The sequence below is a fragment of the Anopheles cruzii genome, chromosome 3 (genome assembly GCF_943734635.1).
Source record: "Anopheles cruzii chromosome 3, idAnoCruzAS_RS32_06, whole genome shotgun sequence".
In the NCBI taxonomy this organism is placed as follows: domain Eukaryota; kingdom Metazoa; phylum Arthropoda; class Insecta; order Diptera; family Culicidae; genus Anopheles; species Anopheles cruzii.
The window spans coordinates 8,363,633-8,379,964 of record NC_069145.1 but is presented as its reverse complement, the minus strand read 5'-3'; the positions used below and the strand labels follow the sequence as shown (position 1 = coordinate 8,379,964).

Here is a 16,332-nt window from a genome sequence, read left to right as displayed (position 1 = left end):
CCATCACTTCAATCGAGCCAGCAGGAGGCGGTTTCCGGTAGGGCTGCGCCCTACACTAGCCGATACTGACAGGGACTTGTTAACGATTTTGACGTGACCGCGCGCGGCAAGTGTTGATACGCAGGAGCACTCTCGAGAATGAGTGTTTTTTGTTTCGCCACGTGTCGAGAGATCGTGTCGATACTGTGATTTGGAAGCCGACCAAAATCTGTTCCAAAGGATCCACCATTTTATCACCGACCCCGGCCGGGATGGGGGGGCGCAAAAGGGATGAAACTGAAAGTGGACCCGATTTTATTATGCTGATGAAGCGATGGCACCGTGCTTGAAATGCTGTTTGCAGTGTGTACTGTATTTATGCCCGTAATTGGTACGGCCCACATCGATCGTTTTTGATTAAAAGTACATCAAATTACGGAGCAGTTACGACACTTTTACGACCGACTGTCGCAACCCTCGGGGGTGACTAATGGTGATTGGACAAAGTACAATAAAATCCAATAAAGTTAATCAATTTTTGTTGTGTGACTTGACCACTAAAACTAGCGCCACTAGGGCTGGTCTCAGGCCAAAGCCAAAGTCGTGCACATCATAAATGTACAATAAATGGGGCCCTCGGTTCGGGCGGAGACCTTCGGGCACAGATTTAGGCAATGGGCACGGGAATGGGGCTTGTAAAACTCGAAATATCCAGCAGCTCGCAGCAACCGATCGGTGTAATGGAAATAAATGGATGGTGGAAATAACTTTATCCCTTCGCACAACGTGACGTGGCCTCTTCCGGTGGTGATGATGGTGTGTGATGGCCCCTCTCAGTCTCTCTCTCTCTCTCGCTCGAAACACTTTCTTGCCGATTGTTCATCATAATTTACCCCACACACACTCCTCGACTGAGCGCTGCCCTGTTGCTGCTGTTGCTGGGATTCAGGAGCGATTTACTCCGCGTCTGCACGGCACAGCGTTTTTCTTCCGGCGCACGATAAATCTTCTGAGCAAATCGGTGCCTAAACCATTTGCCAAGCGGATTGGCTCGCAGGGGCGCCGTTACAGACGTTTGAAATTAAAGCCCAGTAGGTCCATCAGCACGCAGTCCACGCAGCATCCATCGCCAACCCCACACACCACGGGGGTGATCTTTCAACGCTGCCATTCACACTCACACACAGTCAGCGGCCCGTTCGAGGAAAGAAAATTGCTAAAAATATACTGCTTCCACACGGAAACACTCGTTAATAAGTGTGTAGGCACATTCGGGTAGCATCCGTTTCGAGTTTTGAGTGGAACAACTCATTTGGGGTCGTATAAATATAGGCCTCCGTGCCGGTCGTATAAGTATAGTATAGAGGTCGTATGAGTATAAGAGTACAGTAATGGTTAGAAATTGTTGTAAAATCAAGAGCTAACAATAACAGTGTTCGGGGTTTTGGTGCTCAATTAGTCCCGGGCTCTACGATCAATTACCATTTGTGACAAGTCTTGAAAAGTCCCTGATCCATATAATAAACGCAGACTTTGTGGTGGTGTAATGATGGATCTGTAGTCTATACGGAAATTTATTAAAATCCCGAAAAAATGTCACATTTGAACACATCGGCTCGTCCTATTTTCGATTCAAAATTCACGTGTCTTCAACAAAAAAAATGTAGTTACAAACAAATTGACTGCCTCCAATTATATTCTTAACCCCAAGGTAGTTATTTTCGCATTCTCTCTCATCATCATCGGGCCATTCAGACTAATGGGTGAATGATCATTAATACTAATTAATGATTAAAATTAAATTAAGCGATTGAGTAAAATGAATAAGGTAACATTTTCGCATTTAATTGGATAACCGACAATAATGCAATACAAAAACTTATCAAGAAAATGCCACGTCTTAAAAAACGGATAATTAACTACAGTCACCATCGATGATCGTTAATCGAAGATAGAGTTCATCTTCTATTTGGATGTTAATTATTAGGACTTTGCTTGCGACTGTTTCAATCAGAAGTCTTTTATGAAGAAACAAAAACAATAATCTTAACGAAGAGTCCTTTCATGCAAAGGTCTACATTGAACGGCGTCAACGAAGTAAATGGCATTGGATCCGATCTTCAATTTTCAACCATCCAGTATTCGTTACGCGAGGGTTACACAGGAAAGTTTATCTCTCCGTGCCCGCGCCTTGACCTTTAACTTTCATCCACCACCGTGCTCCTTAAAGTCCAACCCAGCCCTACTTCTGAAAACCTTTTCTTGAGCCGACTCGGAATCAACGCGCGAGAGATCGGTTTAATTGAATGATGGAACCAGAGAACCGTTTCGCAGCCAGCGTCTTACCAGAATGGGCTCATCGTCCACCAGAGCATTCGCTGCTCGGCGGCGGTCAGAGCTGAACCACTGCACTGCGTTTGTGCTTTGATACGCTTCCTATCTCTCGCTCTCTATCTCACACGCCCATCCACTTCCCGTCGCGATACATAAAACATAGTGCAACGGAGAAATCGAAAAGCCCATCTCGGGACCAGCCGAAAACCCATCCTCTCCCAAAGGCCGACCGGTCACGGGAGTCCAAAGCCGGGGATAAAAAGGAACGGGAAATAACAAAAAATATGACCAGCGGCCAGGGTCGAAGGGCCACAAACATAATGTGCGTTCCAAGCACACAGATACGGACACAGACACACGGAAAACAACATAAAATAGATAAACTGAACACTCAAAGCGAGACGGGACCGTAGGACGTGGAAGACGAAGGCCCAAAGCACGTAATAGTTGGAATAGTTGGACCCGGGCCAACCAACAAGGAAGTACCGCGAGTCGGCCGCAACATAGAGGAAGGGAGAGAAAAAGCCCTTCCAGTAACCGATGAGGTAGGGGTACTCACCCGGACGAATTGAGACTTTTTCTCGTTTCTTTCCCGCGCTCCAGCAACCCCGCCACTGCCGGCACACCCTTGCCGTTGGTGCCGCCATTCAATTCCGTTTGCTTCGTCACGGTGGCCGTGGCGTAGATGGAAGAAGGATCATTTCCGGTTCGTATTAACACACCACCGACGCCGTTCGTCGGTTGATGGGGTTGCTGTTGCTGGTGCTGCTGCTGCAGGTGTTGCTGGTGATGGTGTTGGTTGCTGATGGTGCTGTTTTTGAGATTGTTTTGATGCAACTTGGCGGTGATACCCGCTTGCCGCTCGTCCACGAACCCACCGTTCTGGTGGTGTGCGTGCTGATGGTGGAGACCGTTGTTGTTTAACCCGTTGTTACCATTGATGTGAGGAGGAGGGTGGTGGGCACTGATAACGCCCGGAGGGATAATGTTGTTGTTGTTAAGCCCATTGGGACTCGTCGGGGAGGCGGCGAGCCCGTTGTTGTTAGTGGTGGTATTGCTGCTGCTGCTGGTGATGATCTGATTGCCATTGTTGGTGTACCCGTTCGCGGCGATATGGTTGTTGTTCAGTTGGTTCAGTTTCAGCTGTTGCTGGCGTAGAAGTTGCTGTTGGGATTGCGCCGCCTGCGCCACCGGCGTTGGTTGCGTTGGGATCGTCGGTGCCCCCGGCGGTTGATCCTTTTTCGGCTGTTGCTGCTGCTGGTCGGATCGCTGGAGGATGAACTGAACGTCGCTGGAGTACTCGCCCCACTTCATCAGGATCTTGAGCGGGTTCTCGTGCGGTGCCAGCAGCCGCTCGTTATTACGCCACCGTTCGATGAGCGTGAAGCGGCCCGTTTTGCCGGTGGCGTGTGCCAGAGCAAACACGACATCCTGAAAGGTCGACACAAGAAGGAAATAGTATTAATAAAAAAACATTGTGATCGATGGGAGGATTTGAACTCTAGACTTTGCGCGTCAGACGATAGCAACAACTATACGCGACCCGTTGGCTGAACGAACGGATCCACGCCAATAAGAGCCTTTGTGGGGACACATGTCAATGCATTAGACTGCTCTTCTAAAGAACTCCAAAGTCTCTTCATAATGAGAACAAATGATGGGCTTGACAGAGAAAGCAAAAAATCACTTATGCCGCAGGACCCATCGTGACACGCGCACAGGGCGAGGCATTTGACGTTCCCAGACACACCGTCGTCGTGTGCACGCTTTTTGCAACGGTAATGCGTTTGAATGTTGAGAGCAAGGGGCTACGAAAAAGAAACCAACGGGATGATAGGCATCATGAGTGAGGCGATTTCATTTCGCACTTAGCTTCGCTCTTCCCATGCGCTGCCAGCGCCCGCGTGTCGTTATCATCCGTTCGTTCCACTTTTCGACGAGCCACCCCATCCGGAAGAGACCGGATGTTGGTTTGCGCTTTCTCCCGGCCTCCCCCGGGGGGGATGTGTGCGTTCGCAGCTTTTGGCACTTTTGGCGACAGTCACAGTGACACAGCGCACACGGGGGAAATGGCCCCTGGCACGTGTTTCACTCCACACACACACAGTTTGATCTGTGCTTTTTGTGTGGTTTGGTTACGGGTAGCCGTTCCTGGCTGACGACCGCCGGGAAAACTTCGCGGTGGTTCGTGTTTTTTTAGTGACGGCTGCGAAAAATCATGTATAAATATTTACTACACCAATAGAGTCACCGCTTGGTCGTGCTTCCCGTCGTGATTCTGATCCTCGTTGGTTTCCCCCCGCTTATGGCGCCGGCGCCGCAGCCGAAGGCTAGATATTCATCGACTTGCGGCGGGTAGCATTACACACTTTGATCGAGTTTTATTTCCATCACATTCCGGAGGGGTCGTCGTAATCATATTTTGATGATTCGGAATAAATCACTCCCAAGCCGCTTTGGGACCGCCGTCGCAGGCTTAGGAAAAACTGATCGCCAAACATCAGAAAATCCGAACGTCAATCGGCTTTTATGTACCCCTTACCCGTATTCGGTGGGCGACGAAAAGACACAAATATGTCACGGCAACGCCCGCCAGAAGCGCAGCGCAAAATGGCGGCGCGTTTCGGGGATCAGCGTCGCTGGCAACCAGTTTTCCGTTCCATTTAATACATTTAATCCGCTCCACACTGCGAGGGAGAGAGTACGAGGACACAATTTACATGTGCAAAACAACCATTTTGGCGGGGGCGGCGAGCTTTTTAGATTTTCTCTCCGATTATGCAACTCTATCGGTCCCCCCGTCGGACCGATCTTTTTTGGTGGATCCGTTTTTTTTTGCTTGTTGTCACCGTGCATTCCAACATGGTTACCCATTCCTTGGTCCGCTGCTCCATCACCGGATGGATGCAAATTCAATTCATTGCTATGCAAATCAAATCCTGCTACGATGATACTGTGAGCAACAGGTTGGTGATGTTTTTGTGAAAAACATCATTTCCATGTTGAATTTCCTGGCAGAGATTTGGATCCACATAGTGGCGAAAGTATCCCCTGAAAGGGTTTTACTCCTAAAAATGGCGCAGGAAGCAAACACAATTCAATTAGCTTGCCAACACGCATTTTTGAGCTCTCTCTCTGACCATGCATACGTTACATAGAGGGGATATGATTAGTTTTATCGATAGGGAAAACCTGTGTGTGAATTTCTTTGGTCGTGGGCTATGGTCCGCGGCCCATATTAGAAGGGTTGCATCAGTAAAACTAGAACCTATCTTTTAAATAATCTGTACCAATTTTACTAGGTAAGAACCAACTCGTGTCTGATGTTTTGATTGAAGGCAATCAAATCGTACATCGAATATAAAATTTAAAAAATCGATAGCAATCAACGACGTGTTTTGGATGCGGTTATAGTGGTAGAACCCACCAACAGATGGCGCATCAAGCTTGAAACGAAATTTGGCTACAATTTGGTTGATTTTAAAAAGTTACTAATGCAATGATTCATAATGCGCAGAATATGACCACCGTGTATCTACTGTTTCATGTAATTACATCAAAGCTCTCTGCAACATGTATAATTATTGTATCAAATTAATTAAAGATTTAAAATTCTCTACTCATCGAATTCGTATGGATTCACGAGCCTTTCGACGTCCGGCGGTCATCAACCAATAGCGTCGACAACCCAAACCGGAACCTACACGGAACAGTCAAAAGGTGTTAGACCGTCACCAGTAAACATTCGACAGTTCCTCGAATCCTCGAAGATAGAGAAAGTTTGGCTGGAGCTTGGAAAAGTTGCCGCCCAAATCGGCGGATGTCGGCGGGGGCCTGGCTGGTGATGCCGACGTGACATACTTTGCTAACCATTCGGCGGAACTAATTTATCTATCGAGGATGTGCGCCGTCGGCGAAGGAATGGCGTGCGTGCTCCAGGAGCAGAGCACTGATGGGCCCCACCAGGAAAAGCGAAGCCAGCCCGTTAGATAGTCCCGTTCCCCGTCCGCTACGTACCTGGCATGTGGTGACTTCCGTGACTCCGCACACGATTCGTTGAATTCCTTCGACCCATACCTTCAGCTCCATCGCACCGCAGGGGCGGCCCGCTGATGCCTTTCGGCAGGAGCCGGAACGCGCCACCAGCCCCTGCTGCTGCCACTAACGATGTTGACGACGGCGACTTCAGATGGCCCAACGATCGATCGACCGCTCGACTGAACGGCGGGATCCTGAAGTCCCGGACTTCCGGTTGCCCGATAGCGCACCTCACACTAGGCTTACCAACCGGCGCCGTGTCCCGCGCCTGTCTCTCTGTCCTTGGGGACCCACCACCGCCACACGGACCTTCACGGACCGCCAACGACCCGCAGCTCGCTCGCGGCGGCTAAATATTTGCCGTCGTCGTCGTGTCCTTCCGCTTGCGGTTCGGATGGCACGACCACCATCACGTTCGCTCCGTGCACTGTCGGGTCCTCTACTTCCTCCACCGGCTCGCTATCACTGGCTCCACCACCGGAACACGGCCGCGGGGTCCATCGGAGCGCGTTCTCATGTCAGCAACCGCGAAGGATGCGCGCGCGATACGTCTGCCACCAGCCACGGCACGTCTCCACGATCGTCTCTCGATGATGCCCGGTCCTATATTAATCCGCGTCCAGAACCTGTAAGAAGACCGAACAAGAAGAACGAAGTGAGTATCATGAGGTACCTCCACCCAATCCATCAGACACACACACACACACGGGGGCAGGGGGAGATCAGACCGGACCGGGACCGGAGCGGAACCAAAAAAACGACCTGGTAATCAATTTCGTTACGCCCCGCACCTTTTTGGGAGGAGCGTGTCGCTCGGGCCCTTCTTTCAGGACGCGCCTGCCTTCTACAGATCCGTGTCATGTCTTCTTGTGGTCCGCGTCAAAAAACAAACCGAAAGTCGAGAAACGAACGACCGAAAAAGCACGAAATATGAAATTGAAAAAATCGTGATCCTCCCAGGGATTAGCAGGGCCCGCGAGCGGACGACTGACGGCTCAGCTTCGAAGGTCTTCACGTTTTGTTGGCCTCCCAATTCCTTGGGGAGCCTTTTTCTCACTCAGTCTCTCTCTCTCTTTGGTCCATATTCTCGCGCATATCCGCAGGATGTTGGTGAGAGATCGTTAAACGCGGCAACCCAACACTGGCCAGAGGACCACGGAGGAGCACTCGAAACGAACGTCAAGGCCAAAGTGATTATATGATGCACCGCCCCGGTTCCCAAGACACGGCTCCGAGACCCTGGCCTCTATACGCACGGATAAAGATACACCACGCCAGCCTCAGACCAATAATTGGAACTTTCAGGGATGCTGTGTTCCATCGCTCAGAGTCAAAACCGAAACACACGAACCGGTGGTGCGCGGGAAAACAATTCCAATCGTCATCATCCGCTGCCAAGAAGCGGCGGCCAACATTATCGTCATTTGCATCCCGCCGTTGGGTGTGGTGCAAATGCACATTAAAATCGTAGCCCAGCCACAGTGAACGAAGGTGGTGGGATAGGGCGGAACCCCCGCGGGAACCCGGCATCCGTCCAGCAGTCAACGGGCCCATGACACGTGGAGGGCACTGTTTCGAAACGAATGAAGGCGGCGTTGAGGTTCCAGCAGCACCACACCCGATTGTTTCCCATGTTCCAGTTTTCCCGGCCCGGGGATAATTTCCCTCCGACGGCGACGGCGGTGGCCTTTTTCTATCAGGAGACAGCGCCAATCGTCGTCGTCATCATCGTCGGTCACCTTGCCAGCGCCGGGAGAAAACAAAAAACGGAACCCCCACAGGGTGGCCCCCACCGCAACTTCTCTGGATGCAGCGCCGTGACGTTGCTGTCGACGATTGCGACAACGGATTTAAGTGAGGCGAGAGCCCCGGCTAACGGCGGGGTTTGTTTGCGATAATTACACATACACGCGCGAGGGCGCAGGCTAGAGAGATACCTTGCTGGGGGGCGGGGGACCCGAAGGGACCACACCTGCCGCTGGGCGGTTTCCGGCACACACACACACAGCCAGCTAGCTAGCGGTCCACTTGACGCGGAACGGAATCTACCGTTTGGAGAGAAATGCGCCGCGGCGAACAAACAGAGAGAAGTAGAATGCGCCCCAGGCCACGGAGACCATCATCAGAGCGCGGAAGTACGTAATTCCCTCTGTGTGCTGCGAATTCTAGCGACAGTACCGAACTGAAGCACTTGGACTCCCGGGCTTGGCCGGCGCGGAAGGGTACGGGGTTCCGGGAACTGAGCCAAACCCTGAAGATAGTGTGCGCTGGTTTCCACGGAGGCTTCCAACCGTCATTACACCCCGGGGGCGATACCGTTGTCAGAAGAGGCGTACGCAAAGGGCTGCAATTTTAATTCTAGCGATGGCTTTCTTATAGTACATGGACCGTGGGACAAGAAACTTCTACGGCTCAATCCAATTTAGTGGCATTAGTTTTGCACCCTTACAGAAAATCCATGTTTGGCGGTAATCGTTAATGTCAGTGCAGGTTCTAAAGAAGAAAGGCTCAAGAGAATGGCCATACGTGTTTATTTGAGGCAAATTACTTTTCTGCGATAGATATTAAGGAATCCTTCCTATTTGATCAGATATCTGATTTAAATATCGATCATCATTGATGTTGAGCTTGCCCATTACGAAAGATAGTTTATAATTGGGTAACGCTTCGTGATCATGTTTTCCTCCCATTAGTTAATGTTATTTTATGTTAGAATCTGGGCGTTTTAAACGACCAATTTTCTGATAACATTTTATTTTTAAAAGTTTGGAAAGTTCCATTTCTTCGGAAGATGCATAACGACTCCACAAAAACGAGCTACAGCAAGCATTTGCTTAGAACAATTTCGGGATATTTAGGGGATATTTTTTTCAATTTGACAGTTGGCGCCAAATTTCGGCCAGATTTTTTGACTGTCTAAAAAAAAGGGACAGATTTTCGATCGCGGGCCAGATTATGACAAAGACAGCAATAGAAGGAGAAGGAAAGCATCATTTGTTCAAACTTTTGAACTGCAAAATCAAAACAAAAACAAACGATCTGTCATTTCACTCACTGGAGCTCACAGATTTATCGCCCAGAATCTGCTAGTATGGACGCCAGCACAGAAAAAATCTGGTCCAAACATCTCATAATGTGGACGAGGCGTAGGCAATGCAATGAAGCAGTGGATCATTATTAAAATGACCAAAAAGTTTGTGATGCCATACATTAGACAATATTTCATCATCTAACTAATTGTGGACTATTAACAGCAACAACTGTCAACTGTCAGCCACTGTCTATTACTGGCAGGACAACGTCGTCTAACATCAGAACCAACCGTTCCATAAACTCCCATAACTAATCGAAGAAACTGATTAAAAGCCTGAATCGCTTAAAATTTAATTTTAAAACGTCACCATTGCACCTTCAAAATTCAATAACGCACCCCCAGTTTGTCGTCTACAGCCCCGATCGCAGCTGTCTACTTAGCGGTGCCCGTAATTAGCTGCCCTGGACACGATTAGCCTCCCCAAATACACGCGATTCTGTGCGCGGCGTGCAGCGAATCTGCTGCTCTCTCCTGGAACGAGCCGAAGTTGCTCGTTCATCTCGCAGCATCATTACGCCCCGCCGTAGGCCGTAGGCGAACCAAACGACCAATTAACCACACACCACCCACACTCTGGCGGGGAAACATTAACCCACATGGTGACAACAGCACCACCCCGGAGGAAAGGGAACTTAATTTTCCAATTAATTGTCTACGACGTGTCGCGGGTCGCGGCTGGAACGCAGCTCGGCACGTCGCGGACCAAAATGCAAAAACCGACTCAAAGTGCGAGAGCTTCAATTAGGCGGCCGGAGTCGTGAGTTGACTTGCAATCCGCGTTCGAGAGCATCCGCTCGAGAAATGTCATTTGAGTTTTCCTTTTCTTTGGCACACGCTACATACAATGTCAATCTGCGACGGCCGGCCACGTTCCGCGGGACAAGCTTTTCGAGGGTGCGCCCGCCGAAGGCCAGAATTAATTCTGATTCCAGTGTGTGTGCTGACATGTGTGCGGAGGTGTGCGCGTGAGATTTATTATGCCGAAGACCCCGGTAACCGGTGTGCCGGCCGGTATGAATACCGATGCCATGTTTGTGGATTCCAAACAGGGCATCATCGGGATCTTAGTACCGAGGCGACAGCTTGCAGTGACTCCCGCGTCGAAGAATTCCTTTGTTCTCGCGTCTCAAGATGCTGCCGAGCCCGCCGTCTGGAGGCTCCCATCTTTGTGGAGGGACTGTCAGTCCATAAATGGAACCAACACATCGGAGGTGGGGTCGGTGGCTTCTTTAAGGGCAGAGAGCCCCCCCTGTAAGCATCTGAGACACTGAGGAAGTGGTCTGCATGCAAATTTAAGAGGCCCATCAGACGAAAGTAGGTTATAAATTCGCATCTAACGATACCCGTTCGGGTGTCGGGTAATTGACAGGCATACATTTTGCATTAACCTGACCGACAGACAGTCCATCACATCCGGAAGCCGAAAGGGGGCCGCGTCACAGCATCGAACAGGAAGCGTCGGAAGCCCTGGAGCAGACAACCTGAGACGTGCGCCCCAAATAAAATCAAACCAAGAGCGAACCCGGGCGTCGAGCGAAAGGTGTCAATGAGGGAGCGCACCCGCGGATCGTAGCAGATTGATTTCAATCGATTTCCAGTAGTTATGAAACAACGACCGTGACCGACGACGAGACGAGCTTTCGAGGCGGCTCGACATGGCCCCGCGAAAGCCATGGGAAAAACATCGATCGATCAAGCGGATCGTGGGCTGCGGACAAAACAGTAACAGCAGCAGGCAACAACATCCATCGGATCAATGCCTGACGAGCTCGAGTGAGTGAGTGACTAAACGAGTGAGAGCTCCACTTTCTGAAATATTGGTCCCAATTTGTAACGGCATTAGGAGGCTTCTCCTCCGTCGGCGCTCAGCGCGTGTGTGTGCGTGCGTGACTTGAACCTCCTGCAACATAAATCGTTGCCCGTGTTATAGGGTGTCTGGTCCCGCCGGGTCGGAACATTTGAAACACGTCGTCGTCGTCGTCGTTGTCGTAAGCGCGGTGTCTTGGCGGAAAGCGGCGGCACCCTGCGGGGTACACGCATGATTGGGTAAGCTCCTGCGGGCCGAGGAGTAACCGAGGGATTAAACTTGGCTGGAGCGAGGAGGGGGCCGAAAACGGCAGGGGGTTCGAATCGATTTGAAAAACGGAAGCAATCGAAATCTGGTGGCGTGTCTCTGGAGTGCCAAACATGCGCATGATTAATTTATGTGATTATGTGATCGAACAAACTCTCTCTCTCTCTGTCGTGGTGCTCCTGGAATCTGCTTAGGTTTTTGTTTCCATTTCGGGGGGCTGGAAATGAATTTTGTGGTTACACAAACCACTTACTACCATCCTTCAGTTCGATCGACACGTCGCACGGAAAAACATGGCCGATGGGGACACAAACTGAAAACAAGTTACAACAACCGGCACGGAGGGATTGCAATTCCATTCCGACTCCACTTATGGCACCCCGGAACAGCTGGGTTCTAATTGAAAATTGTCCCCCGGGGGGGGGATCGAATGCTCGATGAGGTTCCTGGGCACGACATGCCTGAGGTCGCCAGAGACCAGACACAAAGCTGTGGACCAATGTTGTAACAGCGTGCGCGGTTCGAGTGAGGTCGGAGAAAACCGTTCCCCAAAAGCTTCCGGTAATGTAGAGACCCGTTGTTCCTTGCGGGCCCCATCGTCCCAAATGTGTTGTCCCAAGAATCGGATCTGCATTCGGCGCAGAAACCAGATAATGGAAACAGTGGGACGCTTCTTGGGTCAAATATGATCGCCGAAGATACGAGTCAATTTCTGGCCCATCGTCTGCTCGACATTCCGACCATTCGGAAAATCCTTTCAGTACCCAGTGCCTTGTGTGTGCAAAGGATCCCTAATGGGTCCCGAGCGCAACAACGACGATAAGACCCTGTTCGGTTGACATCGCTTTGTTAGAATTTCGCCCAAGTCACCCCAAAAAAGAAAGCCCCGAGATGCGCCAAGAATATAATATGCCACCACCAGAGCGTTGGGCCGGTGCTTGGGCGACATTTGTAGAATGTTGACGACGTTAAGATGGTGCTACTCAGCGCACCACTGGAGCATAGAATAATCACCCGGAAACGGAAACCGCCACGGCAACATGATGCTCGGGAGGCACCACAGAAAGGACGTCAGTCAAAAGGCGTAACGGCCACAATCCCCAAAATAGCCCATTCCGTTTTTCACATTCTTCACGGTGTCGCGCTCCGACATCCACCGAGGAGTCCAGGAGGAGCTTCCCGAAAAACCTGGCAGCCAGACCAGCCCCGGCCGACATTGGGGTGGGTTTCGTGGTGCCTAAAAACCCTCGTCAAACTTTCGTACCAAAAGCGAAGTCGCTATTTGTCGTCCCGCGTTCCCTCTCGAGTGTAAAATGTCCCCAACAGTGGCGGCGGTCGTGGAATTGCACCGGCGAGTGCGAGGTTTTTATGGGGCTGCAAAAGCATCAAAAGCTTGAGCACGTCACCCGTCGGATACATTTCACGGGACGAGATGAAAAATAACTACTACGGCGCACCGGTTAGTGTGTATATCTGAGGCGGGGTCGCCGCCGAGAGATCTGGGTTTGACGTGGAATTTCGGATTTCTGATACCTCCCGCCGCCTGGTGGCTCTGCTTTGGAAAAGTTGCGACTCGGCGGGCACCGAAACAGATTTATCCGGGGACACGTCCGGAAGCTTATTTGGGTCCGTTTCAAGGACCCGTAACACTGTTGGGACACTTCTGAGCGCATTGTGCAATCCAACCCCAGAGAGGTGGCCAAGAAGGTTGACCATCGGAACACAGGGAGCTCCGAGCTTCCGAGACCAATAGAAAAAAAAGTTTGCGAATGACAAACACGAGAAGCCACACAGGGTCCTGGTGATGCAGTTAGTCTACAAAGTGTTGTCCGCGCGGAAAATCATAGCGGAACATTATGCTTGTGCCTCACCCAACCCAGCCCACGGTGATTGATAGTTTGCATCCTGGGTTGGCTTCTCCTCTGTTGCCTCGGAAGAAGGAATCAATTTTATCGTTTCGATAACTTTTCGCCATTCCAGTCCGGGCGTCTTTCCTCCATTTCAAGGGCAGTTACTTTGGCAGTTTTACGCCCTGTTGCTTTTCGATGGCCAAAAGTTTTCCCTTCTTCCTTCGGTGTGTGATCGACGATCGTGGGGTCGGCAAATGAAACCATAACTCCCCGTGCGGTGAGACGCGATTCGGACGCGAAGACGTGAAGCAGTGCCTTAGAGTTTTGGTTTCTCCGATCGACTCCGGCGAGAGAATGTCCCTGCTGACTGACTGACGGTGCCGACTGAGAGCCGAGAAGCCGCAAGAACAAGTTTTCTTTTATTGAGTTTCGGTGACTTTCACAAACAGCATGCTTCCGATGCTACCGAACTGCGAGGGTTGATACCAACTCGTTCTGAGACGTTAGATGTCGGTAGAATGGAAAGTGAACCGTTAATCGCCATCAACGGGGAGTCTGTCTGGTTTGAGAGATGCTTTGAACAGATTTTACTTTCTTTTTGTTACGAAACGTTTCGACCCTCGTATGGAGTTCAACAACAACAAAACTAACACGATTAACACTTGGAAGGAATTTCAACAGATACTTTACAAGTAGGTAAGTGTTTATATACTTATCCCTTCTAGACGTTGGGCATTTAAAGTTCCGCATAAAGAAGTCAATTGATTGTTTCTAAACATATCTAAACAGCGCCTTCGTCGCGTCACTTTTGAAGGATTCATAACTAACGAAATTCAAACGGTATTCGGTATCGATTTAGCAACAAAGTTTTGATGGCCAAAGGAATCACGGCGACTGGAGTCCCGTCGTGAGCAGGATTAACCTTCACCTCCAGAGCTTCGACTAAGCTTCGACTAGAGAAGCCATTAAAACGATCACTTGAGAAATCTCCAATAACTTAGAATCAACCGTAGATTAGCCCCGTAAGCTGCTAATAGACGTGCTTCACGTCCATCACGCGTGATCCGCGACTGATCAGATTACGGCGTCCGCGAAGTAAAACTCACGAAGTTCAGCTTCCAGCACACGGCCAGAGAGGCCATGAGTAGACGGACGGAGTTCCCTCCCAACAAGGAATTAGCCCGAACACCCTACACACGTCGTTTCGAGTTCCATCAAACGAACGGCTCCACGGGGCAACGATAACCCAAGGCATGCCGACCGACGGCCACACAGCATCCCTTCTGGCTGTCAGATGGCGCGCTCTCCGCCCTCTGCGAAGTGTGTGCGATTTTATTTCATAACACCATCGCTCGCTAGCCCAGCTGGACCTCGCTGGAGCAGCAACAGGTCTCGTGGTGCAGCACCAGAAATCTAAATCCATGCAATCCAACCAAGATAAGCACACACCGCGGTGGGCCACACAGCATCGCGAACCGTGATTTGTAGGGACAACAAACAGCAAGACAACCACACACACACACACACACATGCACACGTGCGACAGGCGGACTGCGGTTGACATATGGTCCTGGGGACTAGTTGAGCTTCAGGTCGCGGCGCAGCGTGCACGATTTCATTCGCGCTTCATCCACAAGACGTGAGATGAAATCTTTTTGCAGCGTGACGAAGCGAACTTCGAACACAAGGCTCTGGTTGCCGCTGGCGACTCACATATGGCGCAACAGCAAGACGTGGTGGTCACAAGCTTTTTTTCTGTATCTGCCCCATTGGCTTCTTTGGCTTTTGGGTCGGAGAACGTACGGCATAAAACCATACACATCTGGATTACGACCAGCACCAGGGCCATAAACAAGCGTGACAGTGGAACCCGGAACTGGCGGTGGAAAAAGGGGGGACCCATCCCGAAAAACGCGGCGCTCTTTTCCCGCTGAACCCTCCTGAACACATTCGGCCATCGAGAAAAAGATGGACGCATAAATCTTCGCCTCGGACCGGTCTCGGACTGGGAACGATGTTGGCACACGACTGGTCACTGTAATCCGGATCATAGCTCGATGATGAACTCGCCTACCTAATCATAGACTTGGAGCGGCTAGCTGCCAGCTAACCGGACCGGAAGCCCGGTGCCAAGCTTACAAAAATATCAAGCCCTGCCCAACAACGCTGGCGGTATGTTATTTCAGGCGCACTGTTCTTCAGCCGTAGTTCCGGTTGCTTTTGCAGCCTGTGGAGCCACTTTTGGCCGAATCTCTGAACGTCCCACTTTGGCCGACTCCGTGACGTGTGGTCTAGATTGCAAGACAGCGCACAGACCCCTGGGCGAAAGCTCGTGTGGTGTCACGTGGTACCAAGTCAGTGTGGTAGCCGCATCCGTTTCAAACTTTTCATCCGGCCAAACGACACCGGAAAGAAGTCGGTAGCCACGCGGAGCCAATGCGATATTTCACCATTTGGCCCGAGTTGACTCTGGTTGATCCCCCGTTTTGGCTAACCAGACACAGCAGTAGCAGCAGCAGGAGCAGTAATAGGATGTGGTGTCTGCACGCGATCTAGCCTGTTCCGGGTTTTCCATAACTCACACTTGTCCGCTCGGACCAACTGGAACTCGAATGGCGTCGGGGGAATGTTATTCCAAGGAAAAAATTGCTTTCCAGGCTATATGGGCTATACCAAGTCCGTTACAAAAAGGGCAGACTAACAGTCCTCTTGGACAACCCTTGGATTGCACCTTGGCTGACCCCGTAACCGACCTCTTCGGCCGTTCCCCGAATGATTAGTATTCTAATTTTAAAACGTAGTATCCAGAGTAGCGTATGGCAACGAGAACAGGGGGGGGGGGGGGGTGTTGTAAAATGGGGCCGCCTCGTATTTCTTTCGGGTTTGGTTTCCGGCGCCATTTGACCATTGGCCACAAAGTTCATTTGGCGTTAGTGTGGAAAGTGAAATAAGTCAGTGGCTTA

At 50.6% G+C, this 16,332-nt stretch overlaps 1 protein-coding gene across 1 annotated transcript in view; it reads right to left on the bottom strand.

The window, feature by feature from the left end:
• The window catches only part of LOC128273709 (homeobox protein 5), a 44,272-nt gene extending 37,812 nt beyond the window's left edge, over positions 1-6,460 (bottom strand). Inside the window, exons 1-2 of the mRNA XM_053011735.1 lie at positions 6,331-6,460; positions 2,873-3,744 (exon numbers count right to left, since the gene is read on the bottom strand). Coding sequence (XP_052867695.1) covers positions 2,873-3,744; positions 6,331-6,402 — 944 coding nt within the window. The 5' untranslated portion in view covers positions 6,403-6,460. The remainder of the gene's footprint in view (positions 1-2,872; positions 3,745-6,330) is intronic.
• Positions 6,461-16,332: the final 9,872 nt, after the last annotated feature.